Genomic DNA, 25,613 nt, shown 5'->3' on the forward strand with positions numbered 1-25,613 from the left:
TTCATTTCCTGCAGAGCCTCCAATGGAGAAACAAAGCATTACACATTCCACTCAAATAATGGACCGGACCAATGCCCCAAAGCAAGAAATGCACTTTGAGCAAGACTTGAGGATACTGAGATGAGGACTCATTTTATTGTCCCAGAAATAAACTCCTTTAACCCCCTAGCACAAAATTACTTACATACATGTCATCACTCGAGTTAAAGTGTATTAGTAATGCTCAGAAGCAAAGCGCTACACAAGAAAGACGTTGGCTACATTACATAGCCGGAAACTGCCTGACAGCAGAGAGGGGAGTTGAGCTCCGATTGCTGCGGTTAGCCATTTAGATGCTGCTGTCAATATCTGACAGCCAGTTATAATTAGAGCATTTGCACAGGCACGATCAGCCCCTCCAATATAACCTGGGGCTTCTGAAAGATTATATCGCTGCTATCCTGCTACTATTGTGAAGCTCAGCCTAATGGTGGTGTCACACACAGCGACGACGACAACGACATCGCTGCTAAGTCGCCATTTTCTGTGACGTAGCAACGACCTCAACAGCGACGTCGCTGTGTGTGACACAACAACGATCAGACCCCTGCTGCGAGATCGCTGCTCGCTCTTGAATATTCCAGGTCATTTTTTTGATCGCTGCTATCCCGCTGCGCCACATGCATCCTTGTGTTTGACACCGCAGCAGCGACGGTCGCGACGACGCTGAAGGCAGTGACGTAGGACTGAAGGCAGGACAAGGGCGTATTTTTGCGGTATATTTTACAACGCCGCCACGACTCCGATTGGTGGTCACAGCAGCGTTCTGATTGGGTAACTTGTCGAAGGCGTTACAGTGATTTCATTCTTTAAGTTCCATTCTTTGTTCCACGTAGTAGAGTCTCTGTCTGGTGTCACTAGTCTGTCATTCTTTGTGTCTTCCTTTGTTTGGCACGGTTACCCAATCAGGTTCCGCTGTAGTGATCACCAATCGGAACAGAGGGGCGTGAAAAAGGCAACGCAAAGGCGCTGTAGCGATCACCAATCGGAACAGAGGGGCGTGAAAAGAGGCGACGCAAAACATGTCTAGGGGTAAACACCACGCCTCTATCAAGGTCTGAGTCGTCGCACAGCGACGCGTGTGACACGTCCCAACAACCGTCGAGGTCGCTATGATCGCTGCTCCGTCGCTGCTTAAAATTACATGTTTGACAGCTAACTAGCGATCATGTAAGGTTGCTATTACGTCACAGGAAATGGTGACGTAACAGCGACGTCGCTGTCGTGTGTGAACCCTTTATAAGCGCAATAATTCTCTCTTCTGAGATAATCAGATCAATTATGGAAATGACACTCAGCTCAAACTCTTCTAAAATTTGGATACAAGTATCCATTTATTGTGATCCGATTGTCTTGCATGGCCGAATCATATCATAGGTACGGAGCAGATGATAACTTAATTTATCCATCTTCTCCATGGTCTGTGTCCGCGTAAATCGGACTGCAGTCAGATGACACCAGAGCGCAGGCCAATGTTTTACATGCACCCATTGACTTGAATGAGTGTGTGCTGTCAGATATATGCTGCTGCCAAATCGTAGCAGGCTGCGATTTTTATCTCATGCCAAAGTGACAGGAGAAAAAAAAACTTCTGAACTTTTTTCTCTGTTTCAATAAAAACATTTTTACTAACCTGGAGAATCATTTTTGCAACACAATAAATTTTGTAAAAGCAAAACCCAAAAGTTGTTTTTTTTCCCTACCATTTCATTCCACTTCGAATCCCCCCACCCCTCCCTCCATTTTCAATTCACGAACGTAAAAACAATGGGGTCACTCAAAACTGCAACTTGTTGCTCAAAAACAACACCTCAAACGTGTGTTAATGGAAAAATAAAAAAAATTATAGCTATTGGAAGAATGGGAGGGGAAAATTCAAAAGGAAAAACAAATTGGCTGCCAAGGCAAGGGGTTGATGTTGATGTCTACACAATTAGAAATATGGAAGTTTACAATGTACCTTAAAGCGAACTGGTCAGGTTGTATTTGTAGTCTGATCTGTGCACAGCATGGTATTCAGAAGGATAAGCTAAGCAGAATCAGATATAGGTTTTCTGGAAATTATTCACTTTAACTTGGATAAAATTCATTGTTATAGGATGGGGGTATATAGCAGGATGAGGGTATATAGCAGGATGGGGGCATATACCAGGATGAGGGCATATACCAGGATGAGGGCATATACCAGGATGGCAGTATATAGCAGGATGAGGGCATATACCAGGATGGCAGTATATAGCAGGTTGAGGGCATATACCAGGATGGTAGTATATAGCAGGATGGGGGTATATACCAGGATGGTGCTATGTAGAAGGATGGGGGCTATACCAGGATGGGGGACATGTATGTATGTATGTATGTATGTATGTATGTATGTATGTATGTATGTATGTATGTATGTATCTATCTAGTACAGACCAAAAGTTTGGACACACCTTCTCATTCAAAGAGTTTTCTTTATTTTCATGACTCTGAAAATTGTAGATTCACATTGTTGGAGGCATCAAAACTATGAATTATCACATGTGGAATGAAATACTTAACAAAAAAGTGTGAAACAACTGAAAGTATGTCTTATATTCTAGGTTCTTCAAAGTAGCCACCTTTTGCTTTGATTACTGCTTTACACACTCTTGGCATTCTCTTGATGAGTGTCAAGAGGTAGTCACCGGAAATGGTCTTCCAACAGTCTTGAAGGAGTTCCCAGAGATGCTTAGCACTTGATGGCCCTTTTGTCTTCATTCTGCGGTCTAGCTCACCCCAAACCATCTCGATTGGGTTCAGGTCTGGTGACTGTGGAGGCCAGGTCATCTGGCGTAGCATCCCATCACTCTCCTTCTTAGTCAAATAGCCCTTACACAGCCTGGAGGCGTGCTTGGGGTCATTGTCCTGTTGAAAAAATAAATGATGGTCCAACTAAAAACGCAAACTGGATGGAATAGCATGCCGCTGCAAGATGCTGTGATAGCCATGCTGGTTCAGTATATCCACTTATATCCTCCAAAAAGAATATACCCGATGCTAATGCTCCTTATAAAAATACATCATTTTATCAAGTTTAAAAATAAAAACAACATACATGGACATGGGCACAACAAGGTAGAGAGAAGTACAAATATAACTCCCACGAATTTCATATAATATGCACTGCTGCCCCAGCCCCTCACTGCGGTGCGATTTCAGCACCACCGGAGATGGACAGCGGCTGTGCATATTATGAGCGGGAGCAGGAGATCAAAGGCTGCAGCCCGCAGCACTCACCTGCCCCCACCTCCCCTGGACCCTGCAGTGTGTATAATATATATTATATATATATATATATATATATATATATATATATATATATATATATATATATTATATTATATTCTATATCCCCCCCCGTATATTCGGCTTATAAGTCGCACCCCCTACTTTCCCCCTCTTATAAAGCGAAAAATACGGTACCTCTTGAAGATCACCAAGAGAATGCCAAGAGTGTGCAAAGCAGTAATCAAAGCAAAAGGTGGCTACTTTAAAGAACCTAGAATATAACACATATTTTCAGTTGTTTCACACTTTTTTGTTAAGTATTTCACTCCACATGTGTTAATTCATAGTTTTGATACCTTTAATGTGAATCTACAGTTTCCAGTCATGAAAATAAAGATAAAAAAAAACTCTTTGAATGAGAAGGGGAGTCCAAACTTGGTCTGTGGGAAAATGGGAAAATAAAATTTTAAGCAAAAACTGTGGTCATGACACACTGTTATGGGGCGAGGATCTGCTGCTGGAACTATTATGGGGGTAATGTCCCCAAATTCTCTACAAAGGTTCCCCATCTTGGTAATGATCCTCCTGCCTTGTATATAATCCCCATCCTTGTATATGTATGTATATGTGTGTAGATAGATAGATAGATATATATATATATCTATCTATCTACACACATATACATACATATACAAGGATGGGGATTATATACAAGGCAGGAGGATCATTACCAAGATGGGGAACCTTTGTAGAGAATTTGGGGACATTACCCCCATAATAGTTCCAGCAGCAGATCCTCGCCCCATAACAGTGTGTCATGACCACAGTTTTTGCTTAAAATTTTATTTTCCCATTTTCCTCCTCTAAAACCAGGGTGCCTCTTATGGTCCGGTGCGTCTTATAGTCCGAAAAATAAGGTACATACACAAGAATGCACCCCCACCCAAACTGAAGAGTGAAGGAGGGTACGACAAAGGCATACTTTGGTGTCCAAAAGATCTACACCCATCTGCAGCGCCATGTAAAAAAAACGCACGTAATGCAACAAGCGGTGGGCAGGAGCCTTCAGGTTAAAGACCTCCGCCCCAGTACCTGATTGCCGACTGCGTCAAGGTACATGGTCTAGGCACACCAACGTGAGAGGATACAGACTGAGCAATTGCAGCCTGTACTCTCTGCCGCTTCGTGGGTGTAACAGAATGCACAATTACACCGTTAACTGCTAAACTGAAAAAGAAAGGAGAAACAATTAATGCCTAACTTGGCCTCTAAAGGCCAAATAGGTCTGAGACTCAGTTCCGTTGCCTCCAATTAACACTACACAAAACTAAGCAGCCTGGTGATGGCAGGCGCGGTATTATAGTCTGATGGGAAGGAGCTAATTTTCATTATAATTGTAATAATATAGTGTCAGCCTCCAGATGGCAGCTGATTTCCCCACTGTTAAGGGTACTTTACACACTGCGACATCGCTAGCGATCTCATTAGCGATGTGAAATTCTAGATAGCAAGTGCGATCTTTCGAGATCGCACATAGTAATTTTACGCATGTGCGATCTTGAAAGATCGCACTTGCGATCTAAAATTTCACATCGCTAACGAGATCGCTAGCGATGTCGCAGTGTGTAAAGTACCCTTTAGTGTGTCTCCCAATGAAGCGACTGACAAAAGAAAATTAAATGCTCATTAGACTTAATCAAAATCAAACAATATAATACTGTCAACACTTCCAACCGGTGAATGAATAGAAAGAATTACAAATAAAATACCTTCTGTCAACCGTCTTTAACATTGCTTGCATCCTTTCTTCAATTGTTGCTTTAATCAGAAACCGATGAACAATTGTAGCTCTATAACAAACAGTTGAAATGGACTTTTAGAATATTCTGAGAAAGAAGTCCTCACAGAAACATAAGAAAATAATCTGAATAGGAATGATAACAGTTAAATTATTGGGGACTGATTTTAAAAACCAACCAACCACCTCTATAGCTTGCTACTGAACAGCTCCCGAGACTCTTGTGGTGCTAGAGAGGAATCAAGCACTCGCAGTCACGCACCAAGAAGAGCCGCGATTATGTATCTCACAGCCATTGAGGTTGGGAGCAGCCATAAGTAGCACTTTGGAACTGTGCGGTTATGGGAGTGTCGGGTTAACTGGAGCAGGGACCTCTAAACTGGCCATCAGACTAGACACCCTGCGCTGCCCCTTATTGCAGAGGTAAGCTTGATGGTAGCTAGGTCTGGGCCGCCAGTGTGACCCTAACTCCTGTCCGAACTCTGATCTTGCACTCCCCCCACCCCCACCCCAGGAGAGGGCATAAAGCAAAGAAGCAAACCCCAGAAATAGCAAGGACAGGGGAAAAAAACAACACCTGCACAGTGCAATCAGACTCAGATGAGAAACAATACATGCCCAAGAAGAAATAAAACACAGGGAAGAAAAACTACCAACAAGGATATTTTACCACCACTCAGGAAAACCCACAACAGATGACAAGGTTCTGGATCACTACTATAAGGAATTGTATCGCTGAAGCAACACTGAGCTATATTCGGCAATGAGCAACCGGATCCAGTACCTTATAAAGAGTGAAAGCAGCTATGATAGGTCATAGCAGTCTGAGCTCCTAGCAGCAGTTCACAAAGCCAGCAGGAATTAACCCCTGCTGAACTGGAGAACAGTGAAGCTAAAACAGCCGACGCCAGTCAGGCTAAGCAACTAAGAGACCTCAGATCGCTTGTCCAAATCTGCGGTGTGAATAGAGTCCGAAGCCGACATGACACCAAACGAGTACAGTACAAAGCCGAACACCACATAACCTGCCATAAACTCCAGTGTTTCCACAGACTGAACCACAGTACATGCAGAACAAATCCCGAAAACTTACTTTTTCTGGCCAATTCTGTGCACACGACCTATTGCCTGAAGTTCATGTGCTGGGTTCAAAATTGGCTCTACCAAAATAACATGAGTAGCTTCAATGATATTCAGCCCATTGGATCCAGTGTGCAATGGAAGAAGTAAGATGTTGATCTTGGGATCATATTTAAATGCAGAAAGATTTTCCTGGTTAAGAAAAAAAAACATTTAGTGAATGGTAAAATATTTTTTCTGCAGATGTAAAGATGAAATGCTACATGTGTTACATGAAGGTATCAACTAGTCAGCATGAGGTGGTGCTCGTGATCTTCAGTGCTGTTCTACGCTTTGGTTCACTGGATTCTATATCAACTATTCTTGATTATTCACTTTTTACATGGCAATCAATCAATGTGACAAAAATGCTCGATGCAGCAAATCAGACGTATTGAAGTGGAAATACATCGAAAAAGCAATAGCCATTCGTTCAATTATACTATCAATCCTAAAATTTAACCCTAGTACTGTGGCAACATTTCAGGAGCTTCAATAAGAATAAACCGTCTTGAGTGACTTAAGCCTAAAACATTTAGCAAAGAAAGCTCCATCTTAAACTTTAACCCCTTAACGAATGCCAATACACATAAAAAAGGCAGAGGTTAAGGGACCTTATTCCCTAATCACCATTTTAAAACAATTGGGAATGAGGGTACAGTGCTCCCCCGGTGGCCAAAAATCCTGCAGGTGACAACTGTACATGACAGCTGACCTGACATTCACGGGCTTTGGCCTCAACCAGTTTTGGAAAAAATTGAGTTGAATGACTTCTTAACTACTGCTGTCAATTGTGATAGTGGTATCTAAGACATTAAAAAGGAGTTAAAAATCTATCTTTGACATAATCGGCCCATTGCGATTGTAATCGAGGGTGCTGATCATTGCCTTGGTACACTGAGGTCATCGGATGACCCCAAGGCATGTTGGCTTTATAGATCCTGCTATGAGCAAAGTCTCATAGGCTCTGTAAGTGAACAACTGGCAGGTATGTACCATAAAAAATATTCATGTAATATAGTGGAATTAGGTATGTGAACATGTAAAAAAAAAAAAAAAGGAGAACACAAGTCCAAAAACCCAAATTGCCATTTAAAAAAAACAGCCTTTGTGTTAAAAGAGGAATAAAAAAAAAAAAAAGTGCACAATTGGTATCCCAAATCCAGGAACGACCCAAACTATAAAACTGTCATGTTATTTATTCCCCATTGCACACACTTTAAATAAAAACAAACGAAAACACAACAAAAATGTCGCTTCTTCATTGTAAAGACAAAAATTTATTTTTAGAAAAAGTCATAACGTAAAAAAAAAAAAAAAAATAATATAAAAACACAAACATGGCGAACTTACCTGCAAAAAAGAAGCCCTAATAAGGCTCATTCGGCAACATTAAAAAAAGCTATAGAATCATTTTATCGCTATAATCGTACTGACCCGAAGAATAAAACGGTTTGATCACTTTTCTTGTGTGAAAAACAAAACCCAAAAACAGTATCTGAATTGCTGGCTGTTATTCATTCGGTGTTTGAAAAAGCTGAATAAAATGTTCTGTGTATCCCAACATAGTACCAAAAAATCTTCAACTTATGCAAAAATAAGCCCTCATACAGCTCGGGTAATGAAAAAATAAAGTTACAGATATCAGAATATGGTGCAAAAAATAACCTATTTGTTATAAAAAAAAAATTTAACGTGTGATCGCAGCAGAGCATATATGAAAAAAAATAAAAAATAAAAAATGATATGAATCTGGTATCACTAATTGCATTGACCCTATGAATAAAGTATTCTTATCATTTACACCATACGATGCACCACGCAAAAATAAAAATAATATCCCTGCACTACTATTTGAACATACTACCTCTAAAAATCAGAATAATAGTCGATTAACATTTATCCTGCACTCTCCGCTGAGTGGTTACGTCAGGGTTTCTGTGTAAATACCAAAAACCAGAATTGAGAATAAAACCCCCATTGGAACCAAAATTTTTGTTTAAAAGAACTGAAGTCCTCAGTGGTTGATACCTTTTAATGGTACCTTTTTTCCAGACCCCCCACTTCTGTGTTTTAGACAGCCCCCAAATCTAAGAAGCATCATTGTCAGAAGCTCCCTGTCCTCTCCAACACCATCCATTAAAAGATATCAACCACTGAGGACTTCAGTTCTTTTAAACAAAAATTTTTTTTATCTCTACTGGCTAACACGGTACAAAGATATATTTTACTTGTATCACCATTGGAACCACTCACTCTAATGAGGCAGATGGAGACACTTTGCACTCCAACTGGTCTACGTTCTGGTGGTTTCCAATCATTTTAGGTGACTTTTGAGCTCTGTGTACATCTAAAAAGATGGATACCACCAGAACAGATGTTCTATCAAATGGAGTCCAAAGTGTCTCCATCTGTCTCATTATAATGTGTTGTTCAGTTGGGGGTTTGCTGGAGTTTACAGTAGGTCCGGAAAGTATTCATACCCCTTTAAATTTTTCACTCTGTGTGTCATTGCAGCCATTTGGTAGATTCAATAAGTTTTTCTTTTCTCATTAATGTACATTCTGCACCCCATCTTGACAGAAACCCCCCCCAGAAATGTAGAAAAACTGAAATATCTCATGGTCATAAGTATTCAGACACTCATATTTAAGTCAGATGCTGTCCATTTCCTTGTGATCCTCCTTGAGATGGTTCTAGTCCTTCATTGGAGTCCAGCTGTGCTTATTTAAACTGATATGACTTGATTTGGAAAGGCACACAGCTGTCTATATAAGGCCTCACAGCTCACAGTGCATGTCACACCATATGAGAATCATGAGGTCAAAGGAACTGCCCAAGGAGCTCAGAGACAGAATTGTGGCAAGACACAGATCTGGACAAGGTTACAAAAGAATTTCTGCAGTACTCAAGGTTCCTAAGAGCACAGTGGCCTCCATAATCTTTAAATGGAAGAGATTTGGGACCACCAGAACTGTGCAATCGTGGGAAAAGAGCCTTGGTGAGAGAAGTACAGAAGAATCCCAAGATCACAGTGGCTGAGCTCCAGAAATGCAGAAGGGAGATGGTTGACTTTGTGCAACTTTCTTCCATCACTGCAGCCCTCCACTAGTCGGGCCTTATGGCAGAATGGCCGACTGAAGCCTCTCCTCAGTGCAAGACATATAAAAGCCCGCATAGTTTGCAAAAAAACAGATGAAGGACTCCCAGACTATGAGAAATAAGATTCTCTGGTCTGAGGAGACGAAGATAGAACTTTTTGGTGATAATTCTAAGCAGTATGAATGGAGAAAACCAGGCACTGCTCATCCCCTGCCCAATACAGTGCCAAAAGTGAAACATGGTGGTGGCAGCTATGGGGGTGTTTTTCAGCTGCAGGGACAGGACGACTAGTTGCAATTGATGGAAAGAGGAATGCGGCCAAGTACAGAGATATCCTGGAAAAAAACTTCTTCCAGAGTGCTCTGGACCTCAGACTTGACCAAAGGTTCACCTTCCAATAAGAGAATGACCCTAAAGCACACAACTAAAATAACAAAGGATTGGCCCAGCCAGAGCCCTGACCTAAACCCAATTGAGCATTTCTGGAGAGACCTGAAAATGTCTGTCCACTAACGCTCACCATCCAACCTGACGGAACCGGAGAGGATCTGCAAGGAAGAATGGCAGAGGATCTCCAAATCCAGGTGGGAAAAACTTGGTGCATCATTCCCAAGAAGACTCATGGCTGTACTAGCTCAAAAGGGTGCTTCTACTCAATACTGTAATGTCAGTTTTTCTTATTTAATAAATTTACAAAAATGTCCACATTTCTGTCAAGATGGTGTGCAGAGTGTACATTAATGAGAAAAAAAAATGAACTTTTTGGAATTTAACGGCTGCAATGAAACAAAGAGTGAAACATTTCAAGGGGTCGGAATACTTTCTGTTCCCACTGTACATGGAAACACTGATATAAGTGATCAGTAGAGAACACAAGAATGTGATTCCAGCTTTATGCTGAAATTGATCAAAAAATGTTGTTATGTATTGGAAATATCGGGAGTCCCCACATTACTGTAAGAACTAAGGCCCTGGAAAATCTAGCGAGCTCTGCACTCCCAAATCCAAATGCCCCTTCTACTGTATTTTTCCAAAAATAAGCCCTCCCCCGAAAATAAGCCCTAGTCGCGGTTCAATAATGAAGTGTCTGTGCAGCTAAAAAAGATAGATACTGCAGGACACTTCATTATAGACAGCGGCACTCTGCAATCACTCACCTGACGCTGAGGCAGGACCAGCAGTGATCGTACACCCGCATACATCAGCTCTCTCTCACACACACACACACACACAATCAGATCGCACACACAAACATCGGAGCACACACACACATCAGATCGCATACACACTCACCACATCCAGCGACACCGATCTCTTCTCGCCGGCAGAATCCTGAGAGGCAGTGCGGTGGAGCGCAACGACCTGCAGAACAGGACCTGCGGTCGGACACGTGACTTGCTCTCATCATTCCATGCGGCCGGAGGCACTGGATGTGATGTGATGTGTTGTGTGGCTGCAATCGGCTAGGTGTGTGGCTGCAATCGGCTAGGTGTGTGGCTGCAATCGGCTAGGTGTGTGGCTGCAATCGGCTAGGTGTGTGGCTGCAATCGGCTAGGTGTGATTTGCGGTGTGTGTCCTGGATCTGTTGTGTGTGATTTGCGGAGTGTGTCTGGGATCTGCTGTGTGTGATTTACTGTGTGTCTGGGATCTGCTGTGTGTGACTTGCTGTGTGTGTCTGGGATCTGCTGTGTGTGACTTGCTGTGTGTGTCTGAGATCTGCTGTGTGTGTGACTTGCTGTGTGTCTGGGATCTGCTGTGTGTGTGACTTGCTGTGTGTGTGTGTGTGTGTGTGTGTGTGTGTGCGCGTGTGTCAGCCAGCAGCAGGGAAGGACAGCGTGCAGCAACCACCGGAGATCACAGGAAGACCTGGGAGCCACGCAGATGTCCGGGTCTGGTGGGTAGGAGTCTCCTGGGAAGTGTGTGTGTGTGTGGGGGGGGGGGGGGGGGGAGGTCTGCTTTTTTCGGGGTAAACTTACCCTCCAACCGTGCTTCTCCAAGAATAAGACCTCCTCCAAAAATAAGCGCTAGTGTGTCTGCGATTGGCTGTGTGTGTGTGTGTGTGTGTGTCTGCGATTGGCTGTGTGTGTGTGTGTGTGTCTGTGATTGGCTGTGTGTGTGTGTGTGTGTGTGTGTCTGCGATTGGCTGTGTGTGTGTGTGTGTGTCTGCGATTGGCTGTGTGTGTGTGTGCGTGTGCGATCGGCTGTGTGTGTGTGTGTGTGTCTGCGATTGGCTGTGTGTGTGTGTGCGTGTGCGATCGGCTGTGTGTGTGCGCGCAAGCGATCGTCGCCGTGTGTGCGAGCGATCGTCGCCGTGTGTGCGAGCGATCGTCGCCGTGTGTGCGAGCGATCGTCGCCGTGTGTGTGCGAGCGATCGTCGCCGTGTGTGTGCGAGCGATCGTCGCCGTGTGTGTGCGAGCGATCGTCGCCGTGTGTGTGCGAGCGATCGTCGCCGTGTGTGTGCGAGCGATCGTCGCCGTGTGTGCGACTTGCCGTGTGTGCGACTTGCCGTGTGTGTGACTTGCCGTGTGTGTGACTTGCCGTGTGTGTGACTTGCCGTGTGTGTGACTTGCCGTGTGTGTCTGGGATCTGCTGTGTGAGTGTGACTTGCTGTGTGCGTCTGCGATCGGGCTGTGTGTGTGTGTGTCAGCCAGCAGCAGGGGAGGACGGCGTGCAGCAACCTCCGGAGATCACAGGAAGACCTGGCAGCCACGCAGACGTCCGGGTCTGGTGAGTAGGAGTCTCCTGGGAAGTGGGGGTGGGGTCTGGGTAAACTTACCCCCCAACCTGCTTCTCCAAGAATAAGAACTCCTCCAAAAACAAGCGCTAGTGTGTGCGATCATCTGTGTGTGTGTGTGTGTGTGTAATTAGCTGTGTGTGTGTGTGTGTGTGGGATCTGCAGTGTGTGTGTGTGTGATTAGCTGTGTGTGTGTGTGTGGGATCTGCAGTGTGTGTGTGTGGGATCTGCAGTGTGTGTGTGGGATCTGCAGTGTGTGTGTGTGTGTGTGTGTGGGATCTGCAGTGTGTGTGTGTGTGTGTGTGTGTGTGTGTGTGTGGGGGATCTGCAGTGTGTGTGTGTGTGTGGGATCTGCAGTGTGTGTGTGTGGGATCTGCAGTGTGTGTGTGTGTGTGTGTGGGATCTGCAGTGTGTGTGGGATCTGCAGTGTGTGTGTGATCTGCAGTGTGTGTGTGTGTGTGTGTGTGGGATCTGCAGTGTGTGTGTGTGTGTGTGTGTGTGTGTGTGTGTGTGGGATCTGCAGTGTGTGTGTGTGTGGGATCTGCAGTGTGTGTGGGATCTGCAGTGTGTGTGGGATCTGCAGTGTGTGTGTGTGTGTGGGATCTGCAGTGTGTGTGTGTGTGTGTGTGTGTGTGTGGGGGGGATCTGCAGTGTGTGTGTGTGTGTGTGTGGGATCTGCAGTGTGTGTGTGTGTGGGATCTGCAGTGTGTGTGGGATCTGCAGTCTGTGTGTGGGATCTGCAGTGTGTGTGTGTGTCTGTGGGATCTGCAGTGTGTGTGTGGGATCTGCAGTGTGTGTGTGGGATCTGCAGTGTGTGTGTGTGTGATCTGCAGTGTTTGTGTGTGTGGCATCTGCAGTGTGTGTGTGTGTGTGTGTGTGTGTGTGTGTGCGTGCGTGTGATCTGCAGTGTGTGTGTGATCTGCAGTGTGTGTGGGATCTGCAGTGTGTGTGGGATCTGCAGTGTGTGTGTGTGGGATCTGCAGTGTGTGTGTGTGTGGGATCGGCAGTGTGTGTGTGTGTGTGTGGGATCTGCAGTGTGTGTGTGTGGGGTCTGCAGTGTGTGTGTGTGTGGGATCTGCAGTGTGTGTGTGTGTGTGTGTGTGTGTGGGATCTGCAGTGTGTGTGTGTGGGATCTGCAGTGTGTGTGTGTGTGTGTGTGGGATCTGCAGTGTGTGTGTGTGTGTGTGGGATCTGCAGTGTGTGTGTGTGTGTGTGTGTGTGGGATCTGCAGTGTGTGTGTGTGTGTGGGATCTGCAGTGTGTGTGTGTGTGTGGGATCTGCAGTGTGTGTGTGTGTGTGTGTGTGTGTGTGTGTGGGATCTGCAGTGTGTGTGTGTGTGTGTGTGGGATCTGCAGTGTGTGTGTGTGTGTGTGTGTGGGATCTGCAGTGTGTGTGTGTGTGTGTGTGTGTGTGTGTGTGTGTGTGTGTGTGTGTGTGTGGGATCTGCAGTGTGTGTGGGATCTGCAGTGTGTGTGGGATCTGCAGTGTGTGTGTGTGGGATCTGCAGTGTGTGTGTGTGTGTGTGTGTGTGTGTGGGATCTGCAGTGTGTGTGTGTGTGTGTGTGTGTGGGATCTGCAGTGTGTGTGGGATCTGCAGTGTGTGTGGGATCTGCAGTGTGTGTGTGTGTGTGTGGGATCTGCAGTGTGTGTGTGTGTGTGTGTGTGGGATCTGCAGTGTGTGTGTGTGTGTGTGTGTGGGATCTGCAGTGTGTGTGTGTGTGGGATCTGCAGTGTGTGTGTGTGTGTGTGTGGGATCTGCAGTGTGTGTGTGTGTGTGTGTGGGATCTGCAGTGTGTGTGTGTGTGTGTGTGGGATCTGCAGTCTGTGTGTGGGATCTGCAGTGTGTGTGTGTGTCTGTGGGATCTGCAGTGTGTGTGTGGGATCTGCAGTGTGTGTGTGGGATCTGCAGTGTGTGTGTGTGTGGCATCTGCAGTGTGTGTGTGTGTGGCATCTGCAGTGTGTGTGTGTGTGTGTGTGTGTGTGTGTGTGTGCGTGCGTGTGATCTGCAGTGTGTGTGTGATCTGCAGTGTGTGTGGGATCTGCAGTGTGTGTGTGTGGGATCTGCAGTGTGTGTGTGTGTGTGTGTGTGTGTGTGTGTGTGTGTGTGGATCTGCAGTGTGTGTGTGTGGGGTCTGCAGTGTGTGTGTGTGTGGGATCTGCAGTGTGTGTGTGTGTGTGTGTGTGGGATCTGCAGTGTGTGTGTGTGGGATCTGCAGTGTGTGTGTGTGTGTGTGGGATCTGCAGTGTGTGTGTGTGTGTGTGTGTGGGATTTGCAGTGTGTGTGTGTGTGGGATCTGCAGTGTGTGTGTGTGTGTGTGGGATCTGCAGTGTGTGTGTGTGGGGTCTGCAGTGTGTGTGGGGGGGGATTTGCAGTGTGTGTGTGTGTGTGTGGGGGGGATCTGCAGTGTGTGTGTGTGGGATCTGCAGTGTGTGTGTGTGTGTGTGGGATCTGCAGTGTGTGTGTGTGTGGGATCTGCAGTGTGTGTGTGTGTGTGTGGGATCTGCAGTGTGTGTGTGTGTGTGGGATCTGCAGTGTGTGTGTGTGTGTGTGTGTGTGTGGGATCTGCAGTGTGTGTGTGTGTGTGTGTGGGATCTGCAGTGTGTGTGTGTGTGTGTGTGTGTGTGTGGGATCTGCAGTGTGTGTGTGTGGGATCTGCAGTGTGTGTGTGTGATCTGCAGTGTGTGTGTGGGATCTGCAGTGTGTGTGTGTGTGGGATCTGCAGTGTGTGTGTGTGTGGGATCTGCAGTGTGTGTGTGTGTGGGATCTGCAGTGTGTGTGTGTGTGTGGGATCTGCAGTGTGTGTGTGTGTGTGGGATCTGCAGTGTGTGTGTGTGTGTGTGTGGGATCTGCAGTGTGTGTGTGTGGGATCTGCAGTGTGTGTGTGTGTGTGTGTGTGTGGGATCTGCAGTGTGTGTGTGTGTGTGTCTGTGTGATCTGCAGTGTGTGTGGGATCTGCAGTGTGTGTGTGTGTGTGTGTGTGTGTGTGTGGGATCTGCAGTGTGTGTGTGTGTGTGTGTGTGTGTGTGTGTGTGTGTGTCTGGGATCTGCAGTGTGTGTGTCTGGGATCTGCAGTGTGTGTGTCTGGGATCTGCAGTGTGTGTGTCTGGGATCTGCTGTGTGTGACTTGCTGTGTGTGTGACTTGCTGTGTGTGTGACATCTGCTGTGTGTGTGACATCTGCTGTGTGTGTGACATCTGCTGTGTGTGTGACTTGCTGTGTGTGTCTGGGATCTGCTGTGTGTGTGACTTGCTGTGTGTGTCTGGGATCTGCTGTGTGTGTGACTTGCTGTGTGTCTGGGATCTGCTGTGTGTGTGACTTGCTGTGTGTGTCTGGGATCTGCTGTGTGTGTCTGGGATCTGCTGTGTGTGTCTGGGATCTGCTGTGTGTGTGACTTGCTGTGTGTCTGGGATCTGCTGTGTGTGTGACTTGCTGTGTGTGTCTGGGATCTGCTGTGTGTGACTTGCTGTGTGTGTGACTTGCTGTGTGTGTGACATCTGCTGTGTGTGTGACATCTGCTGTGTGTGTGACATCTGCTGTGTGTGTGACTTGCTGTGTGTGTCTGGGATCTGCTGTGTGTGTGACTTGCTGTGTGTGTCTGGGATCTGCTGTGTGTGTGACTTGCTGTGTGTCTGGGATCTGCTGTGTGTGTGACTTGCTGTGTGTGTCTGGGATCTGCTGTGTGTGTCTGGGATCTGCTGTGTGTGTCTGGGATCTGCTGTGTGTGTGACTTGCTGTGTGTCTGGGATCTGCTGTGTGTGTGACTTGCTGTGTGTGTCTGGTATTTGCTGTGTGTGTGACTTGCTGTGTGTGTCTGGGATCTGCTGTGTGTGTGACATCTGCTGTGTGTGTGACTTGCTGTGTGTGTCTGGGATCTGCAGTGTGTGTGATTTGCTGTGTGTGTCTGGGATCTGCTGTGTGTGTGACTTGCTGTGTGTCTGGGATCTGCTTTGTGTGTCAGGGATCTGCTGTGTGTGTGTGTCTGCGATCGGGCTGTGTGTGTGTCAGCCAGCAGCAGGGGAGGACTGCATTTACCTAAACATTAGCTTTTGACCACATATGCGACACCACTGTGTTCAGGAGAAATTGCATAAAAAATTAATGGGGTCAATTTTCTCCTAATACCTCCTTGTTGGAAATTATAAATTTGGTGCCAATACAGTATTTTAGTTGATTTTTTTTTTTAATTTTTGCTTTTACGTCTAAATGGAATAAAGTTTTGGGAATCACCTGTATGTAAAAATGATCAGCACACCCCCTACATGAATTCCTTGAGGGGTCTAGTTTCCACATTGTGGTCACTAGTGGGGGGATTCTGCTGTTTTGGCATGTCAGGGGCTCCGCAAATGCAACATGGCATCAACTGACAAATTTACGCTACAAAAAAAATCAAATATCCCTCTTTCCATTCCTTTCCCTGCCATGCGCTCAAACTGCAATTTTTGACCACATATTGGCATCATCGCATTTGGGAGAAAGTGCCTAACAAATTATGTGGTCCGTTTTCTCCTATCATCTATTGTGAAAATTAAAAATTTGGGGCTAAAATAACACTTTAGAAAAAAAAAAAGAAAGAAAAAAAAAAGTAAAATGTTCGTCTTCAAATTGACATTTTAAAAACTTCTGTGAAGCATCTACAGGTTCAATATACTCAACACGCCCTTAGATGAATTCCTTGATTGGTCTAGTTTCCATAATAATAGAGTCACTTGTCGGGGAGTTTCTGCTGTTTAAGCCCCTTAAGGGGTTCTGCAAATGCGACATGGCGCCTGCAATCTATTTCAGCCAAATTTGTGTTGCAAAAGTCAAAAGGCCCCATCCCTTTCAAGTTTGGCTGTTTGCCGGAACACTCAGAAGAAATTGGGTGACAAATTAGGGGTCCATTTTTTTGTTTTAAATGAAAAAAGTGGGGCTAAAAATAACATTTTAGTTGAGAAATATATTTTTTTTTTCTTCATTCCATTTTGCATCAAATCCTGTGTGACATCTGAAGGGTTTAAAACCTGATAGCAGTTTTGAAGTATTTCAGGGGGGAGGTTTTTAGGATGGTATCACTTTTAAAGCGTTTCCAGGATATAGGCCCCTCAAAGTACATTTAATTCTGAATAGCTCCCTAAAGAAACAGGTTTCGTAAATTTCTTGGGGAAACGAAGGACAAATTGCCTCTAAAAACTTTTAACCCTTCTAACTTGCTAACAAAATGACAAGATATTTTAAAAATTATGCAGATGTAAAAGTAGACATGAGAAACGTTATTTATTAATTATTTTGTACGGCATGACTTCCTGGTTTAAAGGGGTTGCACAATACTTGGACAACCCGTACGCTTTGCCCCATAAAAATAAATAAACCCATACTCACCTCCGATACGACCACAATTCCAGCGATTACTGAAGTCGCAGTTCCAGAGCCCAAGTGACAATGTTATTACATGTAATCAGTGCCCGGCATCTGTCTCCCTGCCTTCAGACAGTCGAGCAGAATGTCAGTGTTGCGCTGACTTCATGTTCAAATGTCCAAAAGTGGGGTGAAGGAAGCCGCCACTGATTTGTCAGCCAAAACAGAGCTGAGTATAGGCTTATTTATTTTTACAGGGCAAACAAGGGGAATGAGTAGAGGTTGTCCAAGTAGTGGACATCCTCTTTAACCCGTTAACGACCGCGGGTGGTAAACTTACGTCATGGCGGTCACAGGGTTAATCTTCCACTGCTGCCGCTGGCAGCAGCGATAGATCGGCGCACATCTCAGCTGATTTATACAGCTGAGATGTGTGTCTTCCAGGCACAAGCGGAATCATTATCCGCCCGTGCTGTTTAACCCCTTAAATAATGCTGTCAATAAGTGACAGCGCCATTATAAACGCAAGCGCTATAAACGTATACATACTGCCGACACCGGAAGTCACGTGACGTGATCACGTGACTTCCTGTGGTTGTCATAGTAGTGCAGGGTCATGTGATGACTCCTGTAGCTCACATGACTCACTCACTGTTTCACCTGGCCCAGAGCTGGGTGACATAAGAAATGAGTATATCTGCTATTCACAGCTGTGTAGCTGTGATTAGCAATCTGATCGCTCTGCCATATCTGCTGATCTATACAGCCCCCTAGGGGGACCTAGTAAAATAAAAAGTTTAAAAAAAGTTTTTAAAAAATGTAAAAAAAAACCCCGTAAAAGTTCAAATCACCCCCCCCTTTCGCCCCATTGAAAATGAAAGGGTTAAAAAAAATAAAAAAATAATATACACATATTTTGTATCGCCGCGTTCAGAAATGCCCGATCAAAATATACAATCAATTAATCTGATTGGTAAACTACGTAGCGGCAAAAAAAATTCCAAACGTCAAAATTACGTTTTTTGGACGCCACAAAGTTTGCGCTAAATGCAATAACAGGCGATCAAAAGTTAGCATCTGTGCAAAAATGGCACCATTTAAAAACGTTGGCTTGAGACGCAAAAAATAAGCCGTAGCTGAGCCATACATCCCAAAAATTGAGAACGCTACAGGTCACGGAAAAAGCGTAAAACGTACACCACTTTTTTCGGAAAAACTTCTGATTTTTTTAACCCCTTAGATAGAAGAAGTAAACCTATACATGTTTGGTGTCTACGAACGTGCACCGACCTGAGGCATCACAATGACACATCAGTTTTACCATATAGTGAACACAGTGAATAAAAATCTCAAAAACAATAGTGCTATTGCACTTTTTTGCAAATTTTCCGTATTTGGAATTTTTTAGCAGTTTACCAGTACACTATATGGTAAAACTCATGGTTTCATTTAAAAGTACAGCTCGTTCCACAAAAATATGAGCCCTCTCATGGAAGAAGAATGGCGAGAAAAGAAACGGAAAGCGAAAATTCGTCCGGTTGTGAAAAGGGTTAAGGAAATATAAAATGAAAGTTTAAAAATTGCAAAATTTTCGAAATATTTGCCAAAATTCTGATATTTTCACAAATAAACGCAAAAAATCAAATTCCCACTAACAGAGTGCAAAGTGTCATGAAAAAACCCCAAAAAATTTGGCCTAGTCATGAAGGTGAAAATGGCATGATAACTAAAGAGTTGTGTTCTTCAGAGTTAGAAAAAAAATAAACACAATACTTCCACACCTAAAATAAATAAATAGCCACAAGCCAAAAAAAATCCTGAAAAGTAACCTAATGGCAGCACAAAGGTAAGAGTTTTGTCAGGTAAAGGGGTGGTCCAAAGGCAAAAAGAAATTTTATTTAAATCCCTGTTTACTGCTATAATCTAAGCTATTTTCTAAATAATTTTATTAAAAATCCCTCACCGTTCCTTAACTACAGTAACTGCTATTTTTTTTTTTTTTTTTATTTCTTGTCTGATGACGATTTGTTTAAGGATCCCAGTGAATGCTGGGATAACCAAACTAAGTGTCATCAGGGAGCAGAGACCGCAGCCTCTCTCCCCTCCCTGAAATGAAGCGTCACCATGACACTCGTTTCAGGGGCTGCTCTGTGCCAGCTGTCTCTTCCCTGTTCCCTCACGTCTGCGCTGTGCACAGTATAATCTGCACAGCGCTTGCTCCGTTTTTGGCTCATATCTGTAGTAATCAGCCCGTAACAGATCACACAGTGCACAGCGCAGGGAGGGACAGACACAGCAGGAACACAGCAGGGACAGAGCAGCCCCTGAAATGAACATCATGAGGATGTTTCAAATAAGGAAAGTGACAGAGGTCACTGTCATGGTCACTGTCACATACTCTGCCCCTGATGACATTTCGTCAGAGTATCCCAGCATGCACTGGGATTCTCAAACAAAGAATCATCAGACTGGAAATAAAAATAAATAAACGAATGAAAAAGAATTGCAGTTATAGTGTAGTTTAGGAACGGTAGGGGACATTTAATACAAGTATATTAGAAAATAGCTAAGATAGCATCAAATGGATAGGGATTTAAATGAAATTTCTTTTTGCCTTTGGACCACCACTTTAAGCATTTTTTCATTAACCGCTTCAGGACCGCCGACGGTATATAAACGTCAGCATCTGCCGGGTTTTGTGCTGAACTGACGTTTATCAATGGTCTGCATTCAGGAGGTGATCGCGCCCCCCTGCATGCTGCCATCATCGGGTTTCCAGTGCCCTGAGACATCACCAGGATCTGATTGGATTAGGTCCTGGTGATGTTAACCCTTTGTGATCATTTATCTGCTGTGATCAAAAGTGATCACAGCACATAGAGGTTTCAGAGGTACAGAGAGCTGCTTCACGGTGGCTCAGTGGTTAGCACTGCATTCTTGCAGCACTGGGGTCCTCTGTTCAAATCCCACCAAGGACAACATCTGCAAGGAGTTTGTATGTTCTACCCGTGTTTGCGTGGTTTTCCTCCGGGTACTCCGGTTTCCTCCCACACTCCAAAGACAGAGTTAGGGACTCTAGATTGTGAGCCCCAATGGCGACAGTGTTGCAAATGTACGTAAATCACTGTGGAATTAATAGCGCTATATAAATGAATAAATATTATTAATTATTATTATTATTGTTCTCCTACCTCTCCCGGGTCTCCTGTGTCAGATCACGCAGGACCTTGGGTTGTCATGGCAACCGGAGGTCACATGATTCCGGGTCTGCCATCTATGGTAGCCTGTGAGATCCAGCCTGCAGCTGGATGTGACAGGCATTCTGCAGCATGACACTGTCAGTATGCATTGCTGTGCTGCTTCTGCATGGTAATCCATTAGACCAGTGATCAGACTTAGAAAGGTGAAAGTTCCATATATGGGCCAGGTAAAAAGCAAAGTAAAAAAAAAAAAAACCCCACCAAAAAACCCCTGCAAAATGTAAAAATAAAAGACAAAAAAAAGAAAAAAAATACCCAAAAACACATTTATTTATATAAAAACAAAAATAAACAAAAAGTGCACACATTTGATATCGCCGCATACGGCCCAACCTGATCTATAAAACTGTCTCACTATTTAACCCCTTCAGTGAACCGTTTTTTAAAAAATGCATCAAAAATTATCATACTGCAGAAAAAAAGTGGAATAAAACGCTATAAAAAAAATTGAACATAAACAAAAATGATATTACTGAAAACTACATCATGTCCCGCAAAAAACGAGACGCCACACAGCTCCATCAGTGGAAAAATAAATAAAAAAAAACAAAAACTTGTTTTTATTGCGTAAAGCATAACAAAAAAATAATATGTAAATGTAGTATTGGTGTATCCGTACTGACCGGATGAATAAACCTGTGTTGTTACTTTTACCAAACAGTGAACGGCATTAAAAAAAAAAAAAAAAAAATTCCTGAATATCTGTTTCATGCTAATTCTACCTACCAAATATGAAAATAAAAAAAAAAAATAAAATGTTATGTGTCCAAAAATGGTACCAATAGAAACGTCAATTCGTCACGTAAAAAACAATACCTCACATGGATGTCTCTCCAAACGCAACATGGCGTCCACTATTCCAGACAATTGTGCGCTCTAAAATTCAACTGGCGCTCCTTCCCTCCCGAGCCCTGCTGTACGCCCAAATAATTGATTTCCACCACATGTGGGGTATCGCGGTACTCAGGAGAAATTAAAGAATACATTTTATGGTGCATTTTTTTCCTGCTACCCTTGTGAAAAAAAAACCCCTATCTGGTTGAAATAACAGTTATGTGGTTAAAAATGCATTTTTTATTTTCACACCTCCAGTGTTAAATTCTGTGAAGTCCGTGGGGGTTCATGGTGCTCACCAAGTGTCTAGATATATTCCTCGAGGGGTCTAGTTTCTAATATGGGGTCACTTATAGGGGATATCCACTGTTTAAGCACTTCAAGGGTTCTCCAAACGCAATATGGCGTCCGCTAATGATTGCAGCTAATTTTGCAGTCAAATGGCGCCCCTTCGCTTCCGAGCCCTGCCGTGCGCCCAAACTGTAGATTCCCACTATATATGACATATCTGCGTACTCAGGCGAAGTTGCAGAATAAAGTTTATTGTGCATTTTTTCCTGATACCCTTGTGAAAAAATAAGCTACATGGTTGAAGTAACAATTTTGTGTTAAATTTTTTTATTTTTTTATTTTCATGGTTCAACGTTCTAAATTTCTGTGAATCCCCTGTGGGTTCAAGGGGGATCACCAAACAGCTAGATAAATTCCTTGAGGAGTTTAGTTTCCAAAATGGGGTAACTTGTAGGGGAGCTCCAGTGTTTAGGCACATTATGGGGTCCCGAAACGTGACATGGCGTCCGCGAAGGATTCCACGCAATTTAACTTTCAAAAATTCAAATGGCACTCCTTCCCTTCCGTGCCATGCACCCAAGCAGTAGACTTCCACCACATATGAGGTATCTGCATACTCAGGAGAACTTGCACAATACATTTTATGGTGCATTTTATCTTGTTACCCTTGTGAAAATGCAAAAATGTGAGGCTAAAAACATTTTTGTGGGAAAAAGTAAAATTTTCATTTTTTCCTTCTACATTGCTTTGGTTCCTGTGAAGCACCTAAAGGGTTAATAAACTTTTTGGATGTGGTTTTGAGCAGAGTGAGGGGTGCAGTTTTTAGAATGGGGTCACTTTTGGGTATTTTCTGTCACCTAGGCCTCTCAAAGTCACTTCATATGTGATGTGGTCCCTAAAAAAAAAAAAAAAAAAAATGATTTTGGAAATGTTTTAGGAAAAATGAGAAATTGCTGATGAACTTTGACCCCTTCTAACTTCCGAAAAAAAAAAAAAGAATTATGTTTGAAAAATTGCGCTGATGTAAAGTAGACATGTCGGAAATGTTATTTAGTAACTATTTTTTGTAGCATAACTTTCTGGTTCAAGGTCATAAACATTAAAAGTTTCAAAATTGCAAAATTTTAAAAATGTTCGCCAAATTTCCGATATTTTTACAAATAGACGCAAAAGATATCATCTTAATTTTATGCCTATTCTGAAGTACAATATGTCACGAAAAACAATGTCAGAATCACAGGGAACTGTTGAAGCGTTCCAGAGTTATAACCTGTCAAAGTGACACTGGTCAGAAATCCAAAAATTGGCCTGGTCATGAAGGCAAAGACAGGCTCTGGTGCGAAAAGGTTAATATAATATGCAGTTTGTTTACATTTTTATCTCATAAGCCAGACATGATTTGCATTTATTTAAAAAAAAAAAAATTGTAGCCATTGCTCCCATTCTAATAACTGGCACCTTAAGCAATTTCCCCCAAGGCTTTGACTCTCCTTCGCACTACATTAGTCAGGAATTTGAGTACCTGAAACTTCTGGATCCCATTGATCTGTGAGAAGACCAGGCCATTGTCCTGCAGAGCTTTTGCAATGATGTCCAGCACATCCTGCCACTAGAGAGAATAAATGATTGCGCTATGAATACTGACATGACAAGCATTACAGCTCACAAAGGAATATTACTGGGATAAGCAAATAGGAAAAAAGTACATGATAGGAAGGTCTGGTATAATGCCTACATACCCCAAACAAGATCATTTAACCCACTAGGACGTTTCGCACACACACTTACCCACAAAGCAGGTAACATTACACAACTAAAATGGAAGGTGCACACACATGTTCCTTCTGGAAAAAGACTGGTTTCTGTTCTCCTTAGCACATGAACGTGGTGCTGGGCACAATATTAAGTCTTCCTTCTTAGGGGCTATTGGATATTTTAATTGATGTAGCAGGGGTCGCTATTACAGAATTTCCCTCTAAGTGGGCGGAAAACTAAATTATGTGAGATGAAATCCAGCGCAGGAAAGAAGGCACTCTTCAATATAAATTTCCATATGGTTTATTCCATGTGCACACATATGAAGGTAAGTGCAGACAGCCCCTGAGCAGGGGAAAAATGACTAGTGACGCGTTTCGACCGTATTACACGGTCTTAGTCATGCAGCCCGGCCGATTGTCCGTGCTGCAGAGAGAGGGCCTGGAGACTTGGAGTGGGTGAGCTGAATTCCTTTGTCATTGAAAACTAAATTAAACCATTTCTTGAAATAAAACATATATAGAGCACCGCGCATCCAGTGGGGATTACATGTGCTAAACAAATAACATCCAAGAAGAAGTCTTTTTAACACTCTAATAATAAGTTAAAGGGAAGGTGTCATCCAAAAAAAAAAAATGTTCAATAACTGAAAAAAGTAAAGTATTAATGTTTTAATGTTTTGTTTAAATATTCTTATTTGTTTTTATTTGAGCAAAATATATATAAAAAAAAAAAAAGTTTGATATTTTCCGCTGTTAAACAGTAGGGGGAGCAGTTGCTGAAATCCTACACAAATCCCACTGTAGAAATAGCCTGGATTACAGCTGCAGTACAGTGGGCAGAATCTGCTCTCCTGTGTGTGATGTCACAGCTCCCCCCTCTCTGGGGGTTTCCAAAGGATAGAAGAGAATGAAATGTAGGGACACAGTGCAGAGCCATTTTGTTGGTGACCAGAAATGTCTAAAGTGTCACCAAGGACAGCTGGAGTAACACACAGGATAGGATTAGGTACACAGCTCTGCAGACAGTATCACACAGGATAGGATTAGATACACAGCTCAGCACAGTATCACACAGGACAGGATTAGATACACGGCTCAGCAGACAGTATCACACAGGACAGGATTAGATACACAGCTTAGCAGACAGTATCACACAGGATAGGATTAGATACACAGCTCAGCAGACAGTATCACACAGGATAGGATTAGATACACAGCTCTGCAGACAGTATCACCGGTACACACAGGCCGACAGGTGGCAGGCGGAAGGGGGGGGTGAGAGCGGGGGGTGTTATTGGAGACGGTAGCAGCGGTGATGGTGGGGGGAGGGGCACAGGTTCTCACATGCAGAGGCATACAAACACACAAAGCAGCAGGGGCGGCGGCGGCAACAGCAGTAGCAGGGGGGAGAGCGAGGCTGGGTAGAGCGGAGGGAGGGGGTGTAATTGGAGACGGTAACGGTGAGGGGAAGGGAGAGGAGGTGGCCCGGCGCCACGTACTCACACATCCCAGCGGTTGACAGGGGTAAAGTGGAGCAAACAGCATGGCTGTGAGTTCCACAATGATGGCGCCGATCTCCTCCTCCTGCTGTGATCTGGACAGCCCAGGGGGCGCATCCAGGTCACAGCAGACTCCTACTCTAACGTTACTAAATGGGGTCGAATCCCGATCACTGTTCTCTATGCACAGGGGCTGCCATAAAGGAGTGAGTAACTGTCGTTACACACAGCAAATACAAGATGGCAGCCCCCAGTGCCTTCAGTAAAATTAGAATTAAATAAAAACTAAATAAGCAGTGATTTTAATTTTGTATTAAAAATACTTGATTTCATAATCACTATTTTTAATACAAAAATAAAAAACTGCGACACCCTACCTTTAAGTGTCAGGAGTAATACTTTTTTACACCATGGACCAGAGCTACACAGTGGCGATGAGGCCACACAACATAAGTGACACTCAGAAACAAGAGAGTTGAAAAATTGCAGATGGACCCGGAAGATTGTGTGTGTGGTCCATAGTGTGGCTAGAGCTTTCCTAGGAAGGCTGAATGCAAGTGTGGCCTCTTCCAGGGTGAGTTGTGCAGAGAGAG

At 43.8% G+C, this 25,613-nt stretch overlaps 1 protein-coding gene across 2 annotated transcripts in view; it reads right to left on the reverse strand.

The window, feature by feature from the left end:
* The window catches only part of SHPRH (SNF2 histone linker PHD RING helicase), a 241,897-nt gene that overhangs the window by 5,251 nt on the left and 211,033 nt on the right, over window positions 1-25,613 (reverse strand). For both annotated transcript variants that reach the window (XM_075339544.1, XM_075339545.1), the window contains 3 exons: window positions 23,287-23,373; window positions 6,183-6,361; window positions 5,061-5,141 (listed from right to left, as the gene is read on the reverse strand). In XM_075339544.1, the coding sequence (XP_075195659.1) occupies window positions 5,061-5,141; window positions 6,183-6,361; window positions 23,287-23,373 (347 nt within the window). The remainder of the gene's footprint in view (window positions 1-5,060; window positions 5,142-6,182; window positions 6,362-23,286; window positions 23,374-25,613) is intronic.

The sequence above is a fragment of the Anomaloglossus baeobatrachus genome, chromosome 3, assembly GCF_048569485.1.
Source record: "Anomaloglossus baeobatrachus isolate aAnoBae1 chromosome 3, aAnoBae1.hap1, whole genome shotgun sequence".
In the NCBI taxonomy this organism is placed as follows: domain Eukaryota; kingdom Metazoa; phylum Chordata; class Amphibia; order Anura; family Aromobatidae; genus Anomaloglossus; species Anomaloglossus baeobatrachus.